General features: G+C 44.2%; 1 protein-coding gene across 1 annotated transcript in view; it reads right to left on the bottom strand.

The window, feature by feature from the left end:
* LOC108679143 (muscle-specific protein 300 kDa) overlaps window positions 1–22,667 on the bottom strand; it is a 131,740-nt gene that overhangs the window by 21,042 nt on the left and 88,031 nt on the right. The window contains exons 58-63 of the mRNA XM_047880237.1: window positions 22,360–22,545; window positions 5,842–21,534; window positions 5,185–5,193; window positions 2,851–2,997; window positions 2,071–2,244; window positions 171–1,310 (exon numbers count right to left, since the gene is read on the bottom strand). Of these exons, the coding sequence (XP_047736193.1) occupies window positions 171–1,310; window positions 2,071–2,244; window positions 2,851–2,997; window positions 5,185–5,193; window positions 5,842–21,534; window positions 22,360–22,545 (17,349 nt within the window). The remainder of the gene's footprint in view (window positions 1–170; window positions 1,311–2,070; window positions 2,245–2,850; window positions 2,998–5,184; window positions 5,194–5,841; window positions 21,535–22,359; window positions 22,546–22,667) is intronic.

The following is a 22,667-nucleotide window of genomic DNA, read 5'->3' as shown; positions in this document are numbered from 1 at the left end:
TCGTGTAAGGATAATCTGACCCCAAAACAACAGGAAGCCTACTAATCAAATAAAAACTTGACGAACAACAGAGAGCCTACTAACCGAAGGGTTACCAACCCAGAAAAAGAGGTACCTACCTAAAGAAAAAAAAAAAGAGCAGGTTGCTGGCTCGTCTCGATTGCCCTCACCTTCACGAGGCGGTCGCACACGCTGTTCCACTTGGTGATTTGAGTCTCCACGCAGTCCGCCTTCTCCACACGCACTGCCTCAGTTCTTAGAGTCGTAAGCAGTTCCTCTTCACGGTCAGCCATGGAACTCTGCAGGCCCTGCAGATCTGCTAGATGTAGCTGCAAGCCTTGCAGGTTGACCGACGGTAAGTTGACGGCACTGTCAACCATGAGTTCGATCTCGTGGAGGTACATGTCTACGGCATCCGAGGAACTTCTGAAGTTGTGCCAGGCATCCAGCCTGCCCCGGAGGTTGGTGCGCGTCTCCTCGATGCTCAAGGAAAGATTCCTGAGCTCTTCCTGGAGGCGAGCGACCTTTTCGTCGAGCTCGATAAGATGACAGGGGTGGTGGGGGTCTCGTCGCACCATCTCGACGCTCTCTTTCACCTGCGAGATGTCAAGACCAGCCTTCTCGAGACCCTGTTTGATTGCCTTGCAGCTGTGCAGCGCAGCTCTTAGCAGCTGCTCACCCTCTTTGTCTGCAGCCTTGCATCTGTTCAGCGTCGTCTCCAAGTGCATCATGGTGAGGGAAATGCGCTCGACACGTCGTACGGCGCGCTGAACCTGATCTAGCACGCACTCCACTGACGTGATGCGTCGCCCAATGTTGCACACCAGCTCCTGGCAGGTGGTCGTCAGCTGGCTTACTTGCTCCTGCATCTGGCCACAGTTCTCCTGCTCCTCACCATCTGCCGCACCATCAGCACCGGCTTCGGTAACTTCACGAAGATGCTCCAAGTTATCCCTGCTGTTGAGGATCTTGACGCGCAGGATTTTGTACTTCTCAGCGATATCTCTGAGTTGCTGGATGGACGTTACCTGAGTGTCCACCTCCCTCAAAGCAACCTCGATGCTGGCTAGAGTGTCTTGTGTTTCCTGCAGCAGTTGTGGCACCGGAACCACCTGGATACGGAGCCGTTGCAGTTCCTTCTCTTTGGTAGATAGCAACTCTTCCAGTAGCTTCCACTCTGCCATGAACTGTGTCAGGTACTCGCGCTGCAGGGCTTCGTCTCGCATCTCGACAAGTCCCATCGACCGCTCGAAGTGACTCGTACACTCTCGCAGCAGCAGACTCTGGCTGTCGAACTGCGCCTTCATGTTCTGGGTAAGTAAAGTGAGTGGTATTACTAAGGGTTAACTAAAAATGATCTGGCTCAGTAATCAAGCATTAGCCTCATCATCACAATGATGATTAGGGTAAGGGACAAGAAAATGCATGATTAATGGTCGATTTGGAACGTCCTTATCACCACAATCAGGCTCAGCGCACGGGCACAAGAGGACGTTTGACAGGGTCAACTAAATTAACCAGAAACCTATACAAAGTAAAGATACAATATCGCACTTACACAGGTGTGGCTGGAATGAAAGTTGGTGGTTACACTCACCCAGATCTGGTTGAAGTGGTCGTTGATGGACGCCTGGGCCTATAGTTTCAAAAAAAGTTAAGAGATCGGAAGTTCATCAGCCAATCATTGACGGCCTTTCAAACAAAATCCACCAACCATAGACAAGAAAATAGAGCGTAAGTACTGACGTTCACTTAGCGAATTTTGAAAGTATGGCACCTGGTGGTACTCATCCAGATCTGGTTAAAGTGGTCGTTGATGGACGCCTGGTAGTGCTAACTCAGATTTGGTTTAAGTGGACGTTGATGGACGCCTGATCGTACTCACCCAGATTTGGTTGAAGTGGTCGTTGATGGACGCCTGGTAGTGCTCCTCCAGATTTGTTTTAAGTGGTCGTTGATGAACGCCTGATAGTGCTCACCCCAGATTTGGTTTAAGTGGTCGAAGATTGACGCCTGGTGGTATTCACCCAGATCTGGTTGAAGTGGTCATTTATGCCTGATCATACTCACCCAGATCTGGTTGAAGTGGTCGTTGATGGACGCCTGGTCGGGTTGGTCGGAAAGGCGCAGGCTGGCGAGGGAGGCGTTGGCCTGCGCGCACCACTCGTGCAGGCTGTCCATCTGGGCACCGTAGGCTGGCCAGTGGACGTGGACTTCCTCCAGCCGCTGCAGCAGCGACGCGACCTACACACACCACAGACACAGTAATGAGTGACTCAGTGAAAGTGGTCTTTCATCAGCAGCGAGCACTGCCTCAGTCACACCTGACACAGCCACCACCGTAACAGTAACCAATGCCTCAATCATCACTATCTCAGTCACACCTGACACAGCCACCACCGTAACAGTAACCAATGCTAAATCATCACTGCCTTAGTCGTCACTGCCTCAGTCGACACACCGATCGCCACTCATTGGAACAGGTTGATGAGTCGCTGCTTCATCTTCTGCACAGTTACCGCTACCAAAGACCCCACTGCATCAGCCACCCCCCAGAGGAGAATATTGACTAATGCTTTATTCACCACTCAGAGGATAAGATAGACCACTGCCTCAGTCACTACTCAATGGAAAAAGGTTTACGAGGCAAAGGTTTCTGCACAGTCACCACTGCCTTAATGACCACTGCCTCAGTCCCCACTGCCTTAATGACAAATGCCTTAGTCCCCACTGCCTTAGCCACCAGTCAGCGTCATCGGTTTACGAGCCACTGCATCACCTGCACAGTCACCACTGACTAGTCATCACTTCCTCAGTCACCCCTCATTGGAAAAAGTAGATGGTAATCACCTTGTGCCTGAGGGCGGTGGTGCGGTCGTGGTGCTGGCGGGCACGGCACTCCAGGGGCGTGGCGACGACTGCTCGGCCGAGCTTGCTGGCGACGTCGACGAGATGGCCGGTGTGCGCCTCGTGCTGTACACTCGCCACGAGCATGTCCTGCGCCACGCGTTATGAAGCGGGGTTACGGGCGTTACGTAGGCTGAGTCACGCGTTATGTCGGCTAAGCCACGCGTAACGTAAGCTGAGTCACGCGTTATGTAGGCTCAGCCTACGAAACGCGGCAGGCTGAGCCACGCGTTGCAACGCGGCAGGCTGAGCCACGCGTTGCAACGCGGCAGGCTGAGCCACGCGCTGCAACGCGGCAGGCTGAGCCGCGCGTTGCAACGCAGCAGGCTGAACCGCGCGTTGCAACGCAGCAGGCTGAGCCACGCGCTGCAACGCAGCAGGCTGAGCCGCGCGTTGCAACGCAGCAGGCTGAACCGCGCGTTGCAACGCAGCAGGCTGAACCGCGCGTTGCAACGCTTAGTAACGCTTCTAAGCCAAGCAGTTACAGGGAGAGTGCAACACTCGATGTTATAACAACGAAGTTACGGCCCCAGTTAAGGAGAAGTGACAACAACGGCAGGGGGATAGGTAGTAAAGAATTTCGTTATTTAATAGCAATTTCCGACGAACTTGGTTGTGGGACAAATTGATGCAGAAAAGCAGAAATTGGCCAATTGTAGGATGGTTTAGGCGTTAGGAGGAAACAAGAACGGAGTTCATCCAAATCGGTTTTCCCCCAATAACCAAATCCTTATTACGTGGCTTTTAACTGATATTGATGAGGAGCACATACAGCCTGGTAGAACTTTCCCTGATTTTTTTTCTTACAGTCGGGTAGAAAACTATCACTGGCTTGGGGTGATAGTCACACATATGATGAAGGAGCAGGTAATTATGAACTAATTATGATTTATCGTTTCAACGATTTCCCCGTTTCTCTATTTCAATAATTGCGTCTAGCTTCCGTAAATACTGCTAAATTAGAACACTGTCAAGTCTCATCACAAATGAACGATTCCATCAAATATTGGTAATTTTTTACCCTTTGCACGCCGGACAAATAAATTGAGCAACAACATAAATCATGCATAAACAAGGTTGGTTTAAAACCGATGTGTACTCAAGGCCATTAAGGGGAATCATCATTAGTTTAAGAAGACGATGTGTGGAAATAGGCTCCAGTTTTTAACCATCCAAGAGAGTGACTTGCACAAGTATATTCTGAGGGACCTCAATCACGTGTCGAAACCAACAGAAATTGAAAAATATCACGAAACAATACTTCACAAGCATTTTCACGTCCACATGAAAAACAAAAATAAGAGTAACAAAGGAGCAATGAAAAGCTGCAAGCATATGTTGCCATCAGCATACGTCATATGAGTGTTACAAGCTTGAATGTTCATCCAAGAATATGCTGCCAGATAAAATGTTTTCCTGAGGAGGGGTGGAACAGCTCAGGTAACACATTCGTTTCCTTAATAAACAGCTGGAGCAGTTAATCGAATTATATTTTTTACAATTAAAAACTTTCAAGTGATGAGCCAATTAACTCTGTCGCCCAGAAGTACGTAAAAGTGCAAGTAGAGATATTTTCAAAGATTTCGACTCAGTTCTTGGGCCATAATATCAAAATGATATACGAGTTCGTTACTTCCTTTGCCAATCACTGACGGGGTTTTAAGCTAAACCCAGGGCTGTATGTGTACGGCCTAAAAAAGACTGCAACATTAATGCAATATTTACGAGTAGTTTCTTCTTATGTAGGCATGAGGAATGTATCGAGGTGTAAGATTGAAATGAGGCAGATAAGCATGGAGATACAAAAGCTGGATTTAGATCATGATAGTTAGTTAGGCATGTGACGGTCAACAACAGTGACCCAAAGTAAGATAGGTTAGAGCTCTCAAGAACATCATGTGCTCAGTGGTTAAGAGTGGAACCTCAGGTTATGATCAAATAGACTAGTCGACATTGACAAATGGGAAATGATGTAGCGATTTCGACAAGGCCTCTGGCACTAAGAAATAATTGAAGAACTCTCAGCCAAATACCAGTTAAATCTTAAACGTGGACCCCAAATTTACGGTTATAATTTTTGCACGACTATCAACGTAATATTCTAGACAATGTGATCATAGTCAACACAATTGCGTTTAATCGAGTGTTAAAACGATGAGAACGATTGGCTACATTGATAATAGCTAATATGACAGATTAGGACTAAAACTAGGAACTATAAAACTCGGTAGAAAGCAAACGACAGACAGAGCGTCTGGAGCAAAAAGCTTTACGAACCTGAAGTTCCTGTGGGCAGAGGAAACAATACTAAACACGTCGGAGAAGGGATATGGAGTTCCTGAAGTAAGGCTGGGGATACAACAAATCCCAACAACTTGTTCGTAAAATTTTAAGTGCATCTGATCAAGTCTGTCGTTGCTCACGACTCTTGGGAAGATGGCTAATAGTCAGCTATTTGTGTTTTTTTTTGTGTTCCCCAACCTTAACCTCAAACTTCATAACATTTCAAAAAAGACATTCTACGTACTACAGAAGTAATCTTATAATAAATATAGACTTTCTTCCGAAAAATAGGTAATAGCAATGATAGTAGCGAAAAAAATTTAAAAGGCCAAAACTTTCTCCAATTTACCAGGAAAGATACACAACATCAAAAAAACGTGTGAAGCCAACATTGACTAATATGTCTCACGTCCACGAAAAGCTACGCAAAAGGGAAATAAAAAACTTGTTGAAACAGTACGCTACTAAAATTGCAGGTCAAGTAGCAAAATTAAAAAAGTTGTCACTTCGATTAAGTTTACGTTTATAATTATATTTTACTCCAACTGCCTAGTCAGTTATTTACGTATGTTGATATCACCAGAACGCGCATTTCAGAAATACCCAGCCACTCACTAATTGCTTTCAAAGAAAGTAGAAGATTTTTCTTACCTTGCAGAGCTCAGTGTTCTCCTGGTAGTTGGAAGAGGACATCTTGTGGAGATCTTCCACCTCGGGAACCACTTTCTCCAGCCATTTCTCCTCCTGCTCGAGCTGCTCCAGTATACGGATCCAGTCTGATTTGAGGACAGTGAGCTGATGCTGACGCCTACAGGCCTTGTCCAGCAATGCCGAGGCTTGCATGTATGAGGTTGAGTACAACTGGTGGTAGTGTACGCGTTTCTGAGGCACTAGAGCGCTGTCGAGAGACTCCAAGACTTTCTGACACTGCCTCAACGACGTGAACAACCTACGGTGCTTTTGTATTGTGTCATCTAGCTGAGCAATATCTTTAACTGATAACCTGACGTTGAGGGCACTCTCTGCCGCACGGATCAGTTCCGTGAGTTCTTCCAGAGTTTCTTCATATTCGGTAGTTGAAGTGGTCATCAGGAGTAAACGTTCAAGCTCCTTATCCGCGGATACATTGATGGTACGCAGTTCAGCCTGCACACCTGCGAGTTCGTCCTCAAGTTCTTTCCCAGGAACCGTTTCCCCAGACGCTAGTATTAATTCATGTACGGAATCTTTGGCTTCGTCGTTGTCTCCGATTAGATTTCCAAGACGTTCGATCTTAGCTTCCGAAGTCAAGGGCTCTTCTTGAATCGCAACAAGTTGAGATTTGATTCGCTTGGCGTTCTTCTTGGCTGATCCAACAACATTGCGGTATCTCTTGAGATTTTCGTCTGACTCGCGTGCAGCCACTTCCTCCTTTTGCCTCGACTCCTCGACATCGGCAATCAGAGATTTCAGTGAATTCACAGCCTCAACGACAGAAGCAGCTGTTTCTGGATCAAACAACTCACGGACAGCATAAATAGTTTTTTGAAGGATGGTGAGTTTTTCATCAACGATTACCAGTTCTCTCTGTAGGTGCTCATGCTTGGCATTTCGCTCGTGCAGTGTTTCGATCTTCCGAATCAGCAGAATTTCATACTCGATTACTTCAATCCACACTGAGATGATGTGCAGAACGTTAGTGATAATTTTCCGAGCTGTCACCGGATCGTTATCATTGACGGCTTGTTGCAATGACTGCGTATGAAAGTCGACTTCGTCTTGTGGCTTGTCCAAGGTTGAACGCTTCGTGGGAACAAGAGCCATATTTGGATATCTAGTCTTGTTCCGCGAAGTATGAATTATGTTCCTTATAATCTCCCACTCGCAGATAATTTGGGAAGATTGATCCGGTGCATTTAATTTGCTTACAGTCTCAGTGATCTGAGAAGGATCCTCCAAAATGCCATCTCGGAGATTTTCACATGAATTATCTTCAAAAACTTCTGGAGTAGTTTCAACCGACGCCTCTTCTACAACTTGATCGAGAGGAGATTCAACAAAGACCCCCTCTAAAACTTCTTCGTTAGAAGTTACAACCGAGGACTCCCCTAAAACTTCTTCAGGAGTTCCAACAGGAGCCACTTCTAACACTATTTCCTTAGGAGTTTCAACATAAATCTCTACAACTTCTTCGGAAGTTGTTTCAATAGAAGCCTGCTCTAAAGCTTCTTCGGGTGGAGTTTCAAATGAAGTCTCTTCTAAAACTTTTTTGCTGAGCACTTCAACAGAACTCTCTTCTACAATTTCTTCGGGAGGTGTTTCAACAGGAGCTTTCTTTGAAACTTCATCGGTCGCAGTTGCGATAGGAGTGTCTTCTAAAACTTTTCCCGAAGATATTTCGACAGAAGGCTCCTCCAAAATTACTTTAAGAAGAGTGTCATCAGAAGCCACCTCTAAAACGTTTTCGCTTGAATTTTCATCAGAACTTTCTTCTACAACTTCTTCGAGAGGCGTTTCAACAGGAGCCGTCTTTGAAACTTCATCGGTCGTAGTTTCGATAGGAGCGTCTTCATAAACTACTCCCGTATGTGCTTCAACAGAAGCCTCCTCAAGCACATCTTCGTGAGAAGTTTCATAAGTAGGCTGAGAAGTAGTGTGATCTCGAAATTCAACAGGTGGAGACGTTCTGTCGCACTTGATATCAGTGTTCTCATCATCAGCAAGACAATCTAGAGTTTCCTCTATCTCACGAGGCACGCCATCGACATATATTATTTTCCTGATTATTTTCCGAGTAATGGTTCTAGTTACGACCCTGCCTTCGTCGACAGATTCATCTTGTCGAATGATGACTTCAGCTTCTTCAGGGACCTCTTCTTCCACTTCAACTTGCTTACCATTGATGTGAACAATTTTGATTATATACCTTTTGATGATTGTTACATTTCTCTCTTCAATTACTTCTGAGCCATCACCGGGCAAGGGAAATTCGACTGGAGTCATAGTTTCATCAGGTAACGAAGCAACTATTGATGGAAGAATGGCATCAGCCTGCACCGCTGTTACTTGCTCCAAACCAATAGTAGATGCTTCTTCAATCACACCCGGGGTACCTACGGTGGAATCTTGGCCCAGATAAACAATGGAACGGAACGAGTCACCAGTAACAGTTGGCTCAATGGGAGAAGGTACGTCACTGGTAGAAATCGAAAATTCAGATACCATCGCTGAACTTTCATCGGAAACAGCTGGCTCTATGTCACTCAGCATATCTCCATCATGAGGTAGTGATGCAGGGACAGCCGGAAATTCTTCAACATGAATAGAAGATTGAACTGAATCCGGTATGTGCACTTCAGGTAACGCAGGTTTATCACTTGATATTCGAACAGATGCTGCAGCGATTTGATCGTCACGATGTACGTCGTCCGATGCACCCATTAACTCCCTGTCCATGGGTGTAGGTATCGGTTCTCTTTCTACAAGGCTTTCAGTCTCTAGGGTCTCGCTGTCAACACATTTCAAAATTTTGTCAGAAAGATCCGTTTCAGGAGAAACAGTCTTTTTATTCTTCCTATTCCTCTTTTTCTTACGCGAAACAATGGAACCTCCCTCCAATTCCGGCGATTCGGGCAATACCGGATCAACTGCCTTGGCCTTAGTGTCGGCAATACTCTCGGTATGAGGCTTTTGATGATGTGTGGGTAACACTGTCACTTTCTCTGTGATTGGGGGTTCTTCGCTCTCTGCCTCCGTCATTTTTTCCGATTGAACCGTCTCGTCAAGGCTTAAAATTGAAGGTTCATTTGAGGTTTCAGGCTTTGATGCCTGTGTTGAGGAAAGGTCTGCATCTTCAAGGAGCGTCTCATTGACAGGCTTCTCCTTTTCACAAAGATCTGCTGATTTATATGATTTTTCGTCACCAAGAGATTCTATTTTTTCATATTCAAAAGGATCCTTGACGGTTTCGGATGGGGACGCTAAATTAGTTACTTTAGAAGTAGATATGATTTTCTCCGGTAATTCACTCGGCTGAGGTCTGGATATGCCCACTTTCGAAATCTTTTGAACATCAGGATTAGAAATTTCCCCACAAATACCACGATCGATGATTTGCTCACCCCTTTCTTTGGGGATGCCAATCTGTACTTCATCAGAATCACCACTCTTCTTGTTCTTCTTCCTCTTCTTTTTCTTCTTGGTTGATTTTTCGTCATTTTCAGGCGAGCTTTCTTTGCAAGTAACTTTTGACATTTCGTCGAATTCTGTCAAACTTCGTCGAATTTTGTTCTCATCATCGATGATGCTAGGCTCTAGACTTTCATTCTCTCGAGCGCCCTCAGATGTTTCATTTGAATTCGGTGAACAGACCGTGCCGTCGCGAGTAGAATCAATAGACTGAATTTCCATAAGAGTTTCTTCGTCAATAATTTTTAAGTCATTCGGGTCGCCTGAAGCTAATTTTGTTTCCGGCTCCATGGAAGTATGCAGCGTTTGATCATCATAAACTCTAGATGCCTGAGTCGGAAGTGAAATTTCTCTTGCAGAACACGAGTCACCCGATGGATCAGATTGCCCTTGATTATACTCTTCGGGCTCGTTAATTTGCTCGGTAGGTGTGGTTCCCTTGCGTTTATTGGGTTTATTTTTCAATTCTTTTTCGTTCTTTGTAGGCGCTCTAACGACGGGTGTTTCAACTTCAACAATCGAGCTACCACGTTGAGGTTCGATTTCAGTAATTTCATGGTGCGGAACATCTTCCGATTCTTCGCCGTAAACTGCACCGGTCTTCATTTCCGCAGGATCTTCCAACCTGGAAGCAGTAGATTTGTTTTTCTTCTTCCTTTTCCTCTTCGTTTTCGTGGGGTCTTCAGGTTCAGTCGAGTCAATAGATTGAGGTATTTGTTCAGACCGAATTTCCGGTAATTTATTTTCCATGAGCTTGTCTTGATCATCGACAGTATTGACTTTCCTCAGAACATCAATACTTCCAACTATGGCCCGCCCAGCTCCGGCAACTAAACCCACTGCTGATGGAATACTTTGGAGGGCAGTCCCTAAAGCTGACGCTGATCCTACCAGAGGTCTTTGCGCAGCCAGGACACCATCAATTACATCAATAGTAAGCTGGACTGAAGGTGCCAGAGTAGAAGTGGGTAGATTTAACGCAGGTACAGATGCAACGTTTGGAGCTGCCTCCAATTTTTTCGTTGTTTCTGGTGAAGCTGGTGAGGAAATGTTATGGAGCAGGGTTTTGGCATTTTCAGGGTCTTCCGTTTCCTCAGACGTTTTAGGTTCTTTCTCAGTATCATTCGATTTAATATCTCCTGAAATGAAAGATTCGATGTGAACCTCAGTTGTTGTTGCTGCAGGTTTTTCCTCGATTTCAGACAGTTTAATATCCATTGTTTGGGAATCAGTGGTCTCTTCAGCATCTTCAGAAATTTCAACTGGTTTGCCGTCATTATTTATGATCGTTCTGACGACTCGCTCGCGCATGTTTTGAAATTCGGTCGTTTTTTTAGTCAGCTCTTCGATTTTGGACGGTTGAATCTCTTCCTTTAGGTGATCAGTGGGTACTCCCGATTTTTCAACTTCCTCAGTTGTTTCGACAGGTATCCTGTCTCTTTGTACGATATTCTTTGAAATTTGATTGCGATTGGTGCAACCATCAGTTGTACTCTCAGGTTCTCTCTCTATTTCCGATGACTGAATCTCACCTAAAAAGTAAATCGTAGACACTTCAGGTTCTTCAACTTCCTCAGTTGTTTCAACAGGCTTTCCATCTATATATACTATCTGTTTGATTAACTGCCTGTGCACGGTCTGAACTTCAGTAGCAATTTTCGACTCTTCCTTATTTTCAGTCGGATGGCTCTCAACTGGATGTTGGACAGTGCTCACTTCAGGTTCTTCAACTTCCTCGGTGGTTTCAATCGGTTTGCCATCTATGTATACGATCTTTCTGATAATTCGCCGGCGGATCGTTCGCACCTCAGTCGTAATTTCGGGTTCCCCCTCAATTTCATTACTTTGAATTTCTCCTGGGAGGTAATCGGTTGTCCCATCAGGTTCTTCAACATCCTCAGTGGTTTCAACTGGTTTGTCGTCGTCGTATTCCATTTTTCTGACGATTCGTCTGCGAATGGTTCCAACCTCAGTCGTAAATTCAGGTTCCTCCACAATTTCCGTAGATTGAATTTCCCCTGGAAGATAATCAGTGCTCACATCAGGTTCTTCAACTTCCTCGATGGTTTCAACAGGCTTCCCATCAATAAGTACTATATTTTTAATTATCTGCTTGCGAATGGTTCGAACTTCAGTGGTATTTTCAGGTTCTTCCACACTTTCATTCGAATGGCTCTCACTTAGATGTTGGACAGTACTCACTTCAGGCTCTCTAACTTCCTCGCTGGTTTCAACTGGTTTGCCGTCGATGTACACGATTTTCTTGATGATTCGATTGCGGATTGTTCGAACGTCAGTCGAAATCTCAGGCTCCTCTTCGATTTCATCAGATTGAATATCACCTGGTAGGTAATCAGTGCTCATAATAGGTTCTTCAACTTCTTCGGTGGTTTCAACTGGTTTGCCGTCTATGTATATGATCTTCCTGACAATTCGCCGGCGGATCGTTCTAACCTCAGTCGTTATATTAGATCCTCTCTCAATTTCAGTACGTTGAAGCTCTCCTGGATAGTAATCAGCTGTCTCTTCAGGTTCTTCAACTTCCTCAGTGGTTTCAACTGGCTTGCCGTCGACGTAAATGATGTTTTTTATGATTCGTCTGCGAATGGTTCGAATCTCAATCGTGGTCTCAGGTTCTGCTTCAATTTCATCTGATTGAATCTCACCTGGTATGTTATGAGCGATCATTTCCGGTTCTTCAACTTCCTCACTAGTTTCAACTGGTAGGCCGTCTTTGTATGCATTTTTTTTGACAATTCGCCTTCGAATGGTTTGAATTTCAGTCGTACTTTCAGGTTCTCCTTCTCCCTCAGTTGACTGAATGTCACTTGCAAGGTTAACAGTGGTCAGTTCAGGTTCTTTAACCTCATCTGTAGTTACAACCGGTCTCCCGTCTATATATACGATCTTCTTGATAATATTTTGCTGAATTATTTCCACATCAGTCGTAATCGTTGGTTCCTCTTCTACTTCAATCGATATCAACTCTCCGGCAAGGAATTCAGATGCTAATTCAGGTTCTCTTACTTCACCTCTAGAAGATATCGTGGCTGCATTATCAGAATAAGATTCACCAGTTTTTCCACATGTGGCCGGAGCATCATTGATTTGGTTTTCCTCACATTTAATTGATACTTCTTCTGTCAGAATCAAGTCTCCAACACCGTTGTTTACTACTTCATTGGATTTTGAATCTGAATTATTCATTTTTCGGTCAACAGTCGTTTCCACAGCATCCTCTGGCACCTGCAATTCAAGTGAAGAAACGGCATCGTACTTCGTTTCAAATTCTAACGGCAGAGCAAATTTGGGTTCAAGCTCAATATGAGATGCACTATTAAATTTGGGAACAGGTGCGCTTTCAACTTCGTTAACGATTACTCCAGGTAGTGGTGCAAAATCGCAAGCATAATGTTTAAAGGTGAATGCGTCGATCTGAACTGAACTCGGCAACGATATCGATTCCCCCATGGGTGTGGGGAATTGTCGCGTAATGAAGTCATCAAAAATTCGATTTCCTTCTGTCTCTTTAAGACTAGTAATTGTTTTAATTTCAAACTTACAACTTTCTGGCTGAGGAATCGGGTCGTTAACGTTCGTGAAAGAGGTATGGTAGACAGGTGCATCGAACGGACCTGCTCCCGAGAAATCGTTTTCACGCATTTCTTGAATCTTAGAATCGAAAGTGGGTTGCGGAAAACTCCGATTACTCGAAGTTACAATTTCAATTTCAGAGCAGATATCTTTCGAAATAGGTAATTCTGACGGAGTGGGATAAGGAGCAGTGCTGTCTACATCAGCAACGTGATGAAGAGGTGCTTTAGAGAACTCATCAACATCAGTTGATGTTGGAAGAATAACAGAAGAATCAAGGTCTTCGGAAATTAAATCAGGCCATGGAGAGGAAACAGATTCAGAAATTAAAACAGACGATGGCACTTTGAAGGGTAAATCAGGACGAGTTTCAGAACTGAAAGCAGGAAGTACATCAGGGGTTACAGCGTTGCTCGAAGAGACAATACTAGATTCAAGTTTGGAGTCACCCAAGCCCTCGGTGCTGGAAAGCTTCGGATTCTTGCATGTTAAACTTTCTGAAGCAACTGAAAGCATTTCGAAGCTAACGGCATCATAAGTTACTTCCTTTTCTGCACTAGAAATGCTCTCATTCATGGGGCGAATGCTCGAAGGCACGTAGGTAGGTTCGTCAGTGAATACGGTCGGAACAGAAACAGCACCAGAGTTTGGTTCAGAAATAAACACCGGTTCAAGAGCAGGATCTAGTTCTGTGGGATCTAGCACTTCCGCAACTGTTGATGATGACGGATCATCTCCCGAAATTTCGTGAGTTAGATCACTCGGGTCATCACTGTTTCTAGGCATTGTGGCAAAGTCTACAATAAGTCCTCTGTCACTTTCAGCGATGGGCTGTTTATCAGCACTTTTGTGTTCCAGTGATATGGCATCTTGAGGGGTTGATATTTCTAAGTCAACCGGCTGCAAAAATTCTTCTGTAAAATGTATTGCCTCCGGAGTGTCTTCGGCATCTGTGACACTTGTTAGCTTCACAGTCTCCAGAGAAGACGGCGAAGTTAATTCTTCGAAGCTAGCGCATTCTGTTGAGGTATCATCTTGACCAACGAAGTTAGAATCAAATGAAGAAACTTCGGGTAGAGTCGATGCTGTTGGGCTCATAACTGTTACGTCTTCTGTTATGACCTGAGCAACATCTCTGATGAATTCTAGAGGAGGAGGAAAATCTTCAGGAGGAGAGTCACTTTTTGAAACGAAAACTGGTGTAGGGGCAGCGATGGGATTTTCATTTATAAACATAGGTTTTTCTTCACTAGCGATTGCGGGATAGAAAATACAGTGGTAATTAGGTTCTAAAATTATATCTTGATCTCCAGGTAGGACGGTGCTATCAAACTTAATTCTTGGTTCTTCCACTAAGACTGACGTCGGTTCTTCGAAAAATAATTTCTCACCAAACGCGTGTTTAGGGGCGGTAATTTCAAACTCGGATGGTATAACGCGCTCCTCGACTTTAACCTCTACATTTTCGCACAGAGGCAGTGCTAACAATACAGAGTGATCTTCAGCATGAGAGACCACATCGGGTTGCTCACTGAAGTTAATCCTAGGGAAATTTTCTCGGCTCAGTGCAGAGCTAAGGGGCAGGGGTAGTATATCTTTTGTATAAGGCGCATCTGTAGGGCAAGGGAAGGCAGTATCTGTTTTTGATCGTGAGGCAGCTCCTTCATTTTCTATCGATTCATCTCCTGCTTGTGGATCTTCGCCAAATTCAACCGGTACAGCAATAGGTTCGGTTGATACCTTATCTTCAACACCGAAGACTGGTTTAGGTGCTGGTTGAACATTAGCATGAATGGCGGTTAATAATTCAGGTGGAGCTGCGGTTTGATAGGTAACAGTGTTGAAGGCATCACTGGTTTCCTCATTCTCGAAAAGATTTGATGTAGCCACAAGCGAAGCCATAGGTACTGAGAAATCTTCTGAAGGATAAAATTCTGCAGGATCCATATTTTCCGGATTGTTGTCAGATTCTGGAAACGATGTTGTGACATCTTCCGTAACTGTTGATGATGACGCACCCTCTATAGGAATTTCGTGCGTTAGGCCACTCGGGTCATCACGGTCTATAGAGATTGTGGTCGAGTCGGTCATGAGTTCTCTGTCATGTTCAGTGAAGGGCTGTTTATCTGCAATGTTTTGTTCCAGTGACACTGCATCATGAGGGGTTGATATTTCAAAGTCAACCGGCTGCATAAATTCTTCCGTGAAATTTGTTGCCCCCGGAGTGTGTTTGGTAGCTATGGAACTTGTTGGCTTTACGAGCTCCTGAGAAGACAGTGAAGTCAATTCTTCGAAGCTAGTGCATTCTGTCGAGGGAACATTCGCGACAACGAAGCTAGAATCAAATAAAGATACATCAGGTTGAGTCGATACCGTTGGGCTCATAACAGTTTTATCTTCTGTTATGCCCTGAGTGACATCTCTAATAAATTCTAGAGGAGGAGGAAAATCTTTTGGTGGAGAGTCATTTTTTAGAACGAAAACTGGTGGTGGTGCAGCGCTGGGATTTTCATCTATAAACGTCGGTTTTTCGTCACTGACGATAGCAGGATAGAAAATCGAGTCGTATTTAGGTTCTGAAATTGTATCTTGATCTCTAGGTAGGACTGTACTATCAAACTTAATTCTTGGTTCTTCTAATAAGACTGACGTCGTTTCATCGAAGAAGAGTTCCTCACCAAAAGCGGGTTTAGGGGCGGAAACTTCAAACTTGGATGGTATAACGTGCTCCTCGACTGTAACTTCTACCTTTTCGTACCGAGGTAGCGCGAATACAGAGTTCGTTTCAAGAAGAGAGACCATATCGGGCTGCTCGCTAAAGTTAATCTTAGGGAAATTTTCTTGGCTAAAAGCAGAGCTGAGGGGCACGGGTAGTATATCTTCTGTATTAGGAGCTCCTGCAGGGCAAGGGAAGGCTGCATCTGCCTTTGATCGTGAGGCAGCTAGTTCATTTTCCATCGACGAGTCATCTCCTGCTTGTGGATCTTTGACAAATTCAACCGGTTCAGCAATAGGTTCGGTTGACACCTTATCTTCAACACCGAAGACTGGTTTAGGTGCTGGCTGGACATTATCATCAATGGCGGTTACTAATTCCGGTTGTGCTTCAGATTGATAGGTAACGGTGTTGAAAGCATCGAAGGTTTGGTCATTCTCAGAAGGATCTGATCTAGCCTCCAGCGATGCAATAGGTACTGGGAAGTCTTGTTGAATTTGGCGCTTAAGCTTTCCCTCGAAGCCATCATATCTAGGAGTAAAATGCGTTAACTCAACAGGCTTAACGCATTCCGAGTTATTTTCAATTTCCAGATGAATTTCTCCATCATTGGGAAACTCGGGAACTTTTTGCCGATCGTTGGTAATATCGTAGAAATTTTCAGATGATGAGATTATTTCTTCTGCAACTGAAATCATTTCTTTACTATCAGGAAATTGCGAAGTCAGTGGGAATGAGATGCTCGAGGGTTCACTCGTGCAGTCTTCTCTTAATGAACTATCTGATTCAAGAGGGCATTTATAACTCTCATCACATGAAACAGTAGGAAGAGCAGCAGGGGTTATGGGAGCATCATTCTTTGTGGCAGGCAAAGAAGCTGTGGCGTGGAATTCAGGATGCGAGTCTGAACTGAAATCATGAGTAGGCTTTGGGTGAAAAGTTTGACGTAAAACTGAAGTTTCAAAATCGGTTTGAGTATTATCAAGATTGGCACAGGGTAAATTATGGACAGGCGGGAAAGGTTGGTGCAACAATATGACGCTTTTAGGCGTCGCTTCTTCAGATGATAGATCTACACAGTCGCTTGAAAGAGAGGCCCGGTGAGGTTGAATAGCAAATTCTTCTTGAGACGCAAAAACTGGTAACGGAGCAGGTATGGGATCTTCCTCAATTGGTGACAAGGCGTCAGGAATGACGATATCTGGATAAACATCTGCGCGCTCTTTTGCATTTGCATCTGGAGCATCATTAGGACCACTAGGTAAGTCAGCCTCAATGAATTTCACTTTCCCTTCTTCCACCAAGAGCCTCGTAGGCTCCTTGGAAAAAGGTTCCGCATCAAAATGTTGTTTTGGGGCGGTAACTTCAAACTCAGAGGGTATTGCTGCATTCTCGACTTTTACTTCATCTTTCTCATACAGTGGCAGCGCGAATGCAGACTTTGTTTCAACAGGAGAGCCTTCGGGCTGCTCAATGAAGTCGATTCTAGGAAAAATTTCTTGACTCAACGCAGAGCTAGAGAACAGAGGCCAAGTGTCCTTTGCATCAAGAGCATATGCAGGGCAAGGGAAGGCTGGATCTTTCGCTGGTTGTGCAGCAGCTCCTCTGTCTTTTATCGACGAGTTATCATTGAAAGATGGCAAACTTTCGCATATTTCATCCAGGACAGCAATAGGCTCGGCTGGAAGTCTATCATCAACAACAAAGATGGGTTCAGTTTCATCGATTACCGTCAGACTTTCAGGTGATGCTACCTTTGTATCAGTCGGAAGACTGAACGCCTTGACATTTTTTTCTGGTTGTGCATGATAGGTCTCGATGTTAATCCATGCTTCAGATTCGCCTAGTTGCAAGTTTTCTGGATTTGATGATGGCTCCCGTTTTATATCAAAACTGATATCAGCAGGAACCGAGTATTCAAATTCAGCTGTGACAGTAGACCTTTCTTCGCGGTCACGATCCGCTTCTGAACATACAGCGTGGTCGAAAATTGGCGAAACTTTTACTTCAGGAGACTTGGCGGCTTCAGGTTCGGCATTTTTACCAAAAGTAAAATCTGTAACTATAGTAACGGATTCTTTACAACCTTTATCTCGAGTAAAATTTTTGGATTGAGCGCTACTCGGTGCGATGGAATCTCCTCCTTCCAATGACCGATTCGAAGCAGAAAGCCTAGAGGAATACATTTCAGGAGAAGTCTCCTCGGTAGCGGGAAACATCATTGGTTCATTTGAGCACTCTCTAACTTCTTCTGAAATAACTTCTAGAGGTGTTCTTAGAATGGTGTCAACCGCCATATTACTCAAAATTTGACGAGCGTCATCATTTTCAGAATGCAAAGACTGCTGTTGATCGAGTTTGTCTGCGGTGATTTCACCATCGTAATTATATTCTGGCAGAAGTTCAGGTGGGATAATTTCATAGCTCCCGAATTCCGCGGAGTGATCTTCAGCTTCATCAGCACATTCATCATGAGTAATTTCTTCGGTCGGAATATTGTTTGGGTCAAGTGAAGTCGAATCCTGCTTCGGTATAAACTCGAAATCACACATTTCTTGTGCAGATGATTCAAAGCCATAGTCCACTTCAAACGTTTCTTCTCGGGAATTAACAGTCTCAGTTAGTGATTCGATGGCTCCGTATATGCCAACGACTTGGGTATGGTCGAAACGAGTTCTTGGACTAATCTCAAGCTTGTAAATTTCGGCATCCTCAATAGGAATATTTCTTAGATTCGGTTGGATCGTATCCTCGTTTCCTTCCGCAATTATTTCTAGGCCGACATCTAAAATTTTCGTAGGGAACTGTTGATCACAACTTCCGGAAATTGATGTGACGTCGTTACCAGTGCTTGAGGGGATCCGACTGTCTATCAAGGTATTCTCCTGTAGACTAGACGGAATTTTGCTATCTTTATCTTGCCGGGAATACAAATCTCTACCTATCTCGTCATGAGTGATGATTTCAAAATCATCCGACAACAGTGTTTTTTCTTCATCGTTATCTTGCACGTCGTCACAAAGCAACGAGTCTTCCTTTTCGATAAAATCCTCCGGCGCAGGAAGATTTTCATTTTCTGGAGGTTCGAATTCCACAGGCGGCCTCTCTAAAACTTTTTCGATAAGAATAGGCACGCCGTCTTTCATTATTCTCTTCTTGATAACGTATCGGTCTCGTCTCACCACTTTCACATTGAATTTTCTACCAAAATCTGGTTTCAGTGATTCATCTAAAATTTCATCTATCATTACAGGCTGATTACCTTCTAACTGAATTGATCGTCTTACATTTGGGGGCAGCATGGCAGAATTCTCAGCGAACCCAACTCTTGGCATAACAGGCAGATAAATAGGCTTTTCAAGAGAACAGTCATTAGAGGTGTAAATTGTTTCAATCGGACCTTCTTCCTTTTCTTCAACTAATTTTCCATCTTGGTTTAAATCGAGGCGCCGGACAATACTTATATTTTTAGCCTTGACAACAACGGAATCTACGAACGGCACACTTTCGATATGAGAACGACTTTGTGTTGCATCGGTAATAATCTGATGACTTTCACGGATATTTGCAGAAGAGGCCAGGAGATCAATTTCAGGTTCGTTGACTTCCTCATATGTTTCAACTGGAGTGCTGTCGACACATAAGATTTTTTTGACGATGCGTTTTTGAACGGTTTGAAACTGAGTAGTCTTACCTTTAGGCTCCTCCTCGATTTCTGTAGATTTTATTTCACCTAGAAGGTATTCAGCGCTCACATCAGGTTCTTCAATTTCCTCAGTGGTTTCAACTGGTTTGCCGTCAATGTAAACTATTTTTTTGATGATTCGTCTGCGAATAGTTCGAACCTCAGTCGTAATCTCAGGCTCCTCCTCGATTTCTATAGATTGAATTTCACCAGGAAGGTATTCAGCGCTTACATGCGGTTCTTCAACTTCCTCAGTGGTTTCAACTGGTTTACCGTCGATGTATACGATTTTTCTTATAATTCGTCTTCGAACGGTTTGAACCTCAGTCGTAACCTCAGGCTCCTCCTCGATTTCTGTAGATTGAATTTCACCTGGAAGGTATTCAGCGCTTACATCCGGTTCTTCAACTTCCTCAGTGGTTTCAACTGGTTTGCCGTCGATGTATATGATTTTCTTGATGATTCGCCGGCGGATCGTACGAACCTCAGTCGCAATCTCAGGCTCCTCTATTTCTGTAGATTCAATTACATCTGGAATGTATTCAGCGCTTACCTCAGGTTCTTCAACTTCCTCAATGGTTTCAACTGGTTTATCGTCTATGTATACGATTTTCTTGATCATTCGCCGGCGGATCGTTCGAACCTCAGTCGTAATCTCAGGCTCCTCCTCGATTTCTGTAGATTGAATTTCACCTGGAAGGTCTTCAGCGTTTACACTCGGTTCTTCAACTTCTTCAGTGGTTTCAACTGGTTTACCGTCGATGTATACGATTTTTCTTATAATTCGTCTTCGAACGGTTTGAACCTCAGTCGTAACCTCAGGCTCCTCCTCGATTTCTGTAGATTGAATTTCACCTGGAAGGTATTCAGCGCTTACATCCGGTTCCTCAATTTCCTCAGTGGTTTCAACTGGTTTGCCGTCGATGTATACTATTTTTTTGATAATTCGTCTGTGAATAGTCTGAACCTCAGTCGTAATCTCAGGCTCCTCCTCGATTTCTGTAGATTGAATTTCACCTGGGAGGTATACAGCGCTCACATCAGGTTCTTCAACTTCCTCAGTGGTTTCAACTGGTTTGCCTTCGATGTATATGATTTTTTTGATGATTCGCCGGCGGATCCTACGAACCTCAGTATTAATTTTAGGTTTTCCCTCAATTTCAGAACGTTTTATCGCTCGTGGGAGGTAATCAGTTGTCTCTTCAGGTTCTTCAGCTTCCTCAGTGGTTTCAACTGGTTTACCGTCGATGTATACGATTTTTCTGGTAATTCGTCTTCGAACAGTTTGAACATCAGTCGTACCCTCAGGTTTCTTCTTAATTTCTGCAGATAGAATTCCGCTCGGTAGGTAATCGGTGCTCACATTGGGTTCTTCAACTTCCTCAGTGGTTTCAACTGGTTTGCCGTCAATGTATACCATCTTCCTGATAATTCGCCGGCTTATGGTTCGAACCTCAGTCGTAATTTTAGGTTCCTCCCCTATTTCAGAACGTTGAAGCTCTCGTGGAAGATCATCTGTTGTCGCATGCGGTTCTTCAACTTCCTCAGTGGTTTCAACTGGTTTCCCGTCAATGTAAATTATCCTTGTAATTATTCGCTTCCGAACGCTTCTCAAGGTGGTTGACGTGTAAGGTTCGGTCACTGTTTGTGTGTTGTCACCAAATGTTTGTGGAGCTAGCATCTCTTCCATTTCTCTTGGTTCGCCGTCAACATAGATCATCTTTTTAACAACACGCTTCGGTGTCTCGTCGGTGGTACTGAAGGTTTCTGGATAAGAAGAAATGTAGTGGCGCTCCGACAATGCGTCTGGTTCATCCACTTCTTCTTGCGTTTCGACAGGTTCACCATTGATGTAAAATATTTTCGTGATGATTCGACGCCGTTTCGTTATCAAACTTGTTGAACTTGCTGCCTGATCGACCTTGTCAGCAATGCCAGAAGATGTATCGTCCAGCTTTCCACCCACCACTTCTGCAACGACAACAGGCTCGCCATCCCTATAGAGCATCTTCTCGACAGTTAATTTAGGAGAAGAATGATCCCGTGAGTCGGGGGAGGCGACCTCTTCTGTTTCCACTGCTTTACCGTTGACGTAAATGATTTTCTTTATGAGTCTCTTACGACTTGTTGTCAGTGAAGTGAAGCCGCCAGTTTCGACACAGGTTTCTCTGTCGTGGATCTCCTATGACAAAGACGAAGTGGTTAGTTCAGGAGGTCATGACTCTGAACCCTTCCTCTTCATGGGAATTTGGCCGAATTGGTCTTGAATCGTTTTCATCTTGAATCAATATCGTTTTAAATTTGGGTGGGGGTTTATGCGCTAATAAGGAGGCAGATACAACATATAATTCAGAGGACTGGGAACGTTAAATCAAACCAACACAAAAAAAACTAAAATAAAAACGTACATAGGAATAAAAATCAGCCAACACATAAGACAGATGAGCATGGCAACGTAAAAAGCGCGTAAATGAAGTCAACATAAAAGTGCAAGCCATGTTCAGGAGATGTAATTAAGAAGGTGATGCTCGAGAACCTGTCAAAGCCGTCAATGATAGGGGGAACCGCTTAGATAAAGATATTAGCAAAGCCTGAATCATACATAAAGATACTTGCTCTGATATCATGTAACGTTAACGTTCAGGCAAGAGCGATACGATGCGTGTCATGTACAAATAGAAGAGCTAACGACTCGGAGGTCATACTCAGAAAAGAAGGTCAATTGCAGTCGTCTTCGTGTGTATACGTCCAAAAGGCACAAAAATCTCCTGACAGCAAAAGAACTTGTTATATAAAAGAAGGTGTTGAGTCCGCAGTGAAAAGTTTTGTGCTCTTTATTAAATAGGATTGCATTGCTGATATATTGTTATCAGAATAGAAGTATGCAGAGATGTCCATGTCTGGTAGTGAGACTGAAAGCAGACAGAACTGGCCCTTAGAACTGCATACTCTGCAGCTCTTAGAAGCTTAAGTAGGGACAGAAGCGCCCATGTCTGCAGGCCCGTACCTTGAGCCGCTGCAGTTTGTTCTGCAGAACAGTCCTGGTGTCGGCGATAGTCTGTCGCAGCAGCACCAAATGTTTGGTCATCTCGCCGGCTAGGCTTTCGACGTTCGTGTCACCTTTGATGGCATGGCACTTCTCGAGCAGGTCCTCGAGTTGTGCCTCTCTTTTGGTCAGGTCAAGCAGTAGGTACTGAGGGCAGAAGTCAGACAAATAACGTTGAAGCAATGTTAATCAACGTAAATTCAACATCTATACGTTTAATCGTCGTTGATTCAACGTCTCTTGCGATAGACTTAGAAACTCACCGCGCA

Source organism: Hyalella azteca, unplaced genomic scaffold (genome assembly GCF_000764305.2).
Source record: "Hyalella azteca isolate HAZT.00-mixed unplaced genomic scaffold, Hazt_2.0.2 contig5036, whole genome shotgun sequence".
Taxonomy (NCBI): domain Eukaryota; kingdom Metazoa; phylum Arthropoda; class Malacostraca; order Amphipoda; family Hyalellidae; genus Hyalella; species Hyalella azteca.
The sequence above is the reverse complement of the archived record's forward strand: the minus strand, read 5'-3'. Positions and strand labels throughout refer to the sequence as shown.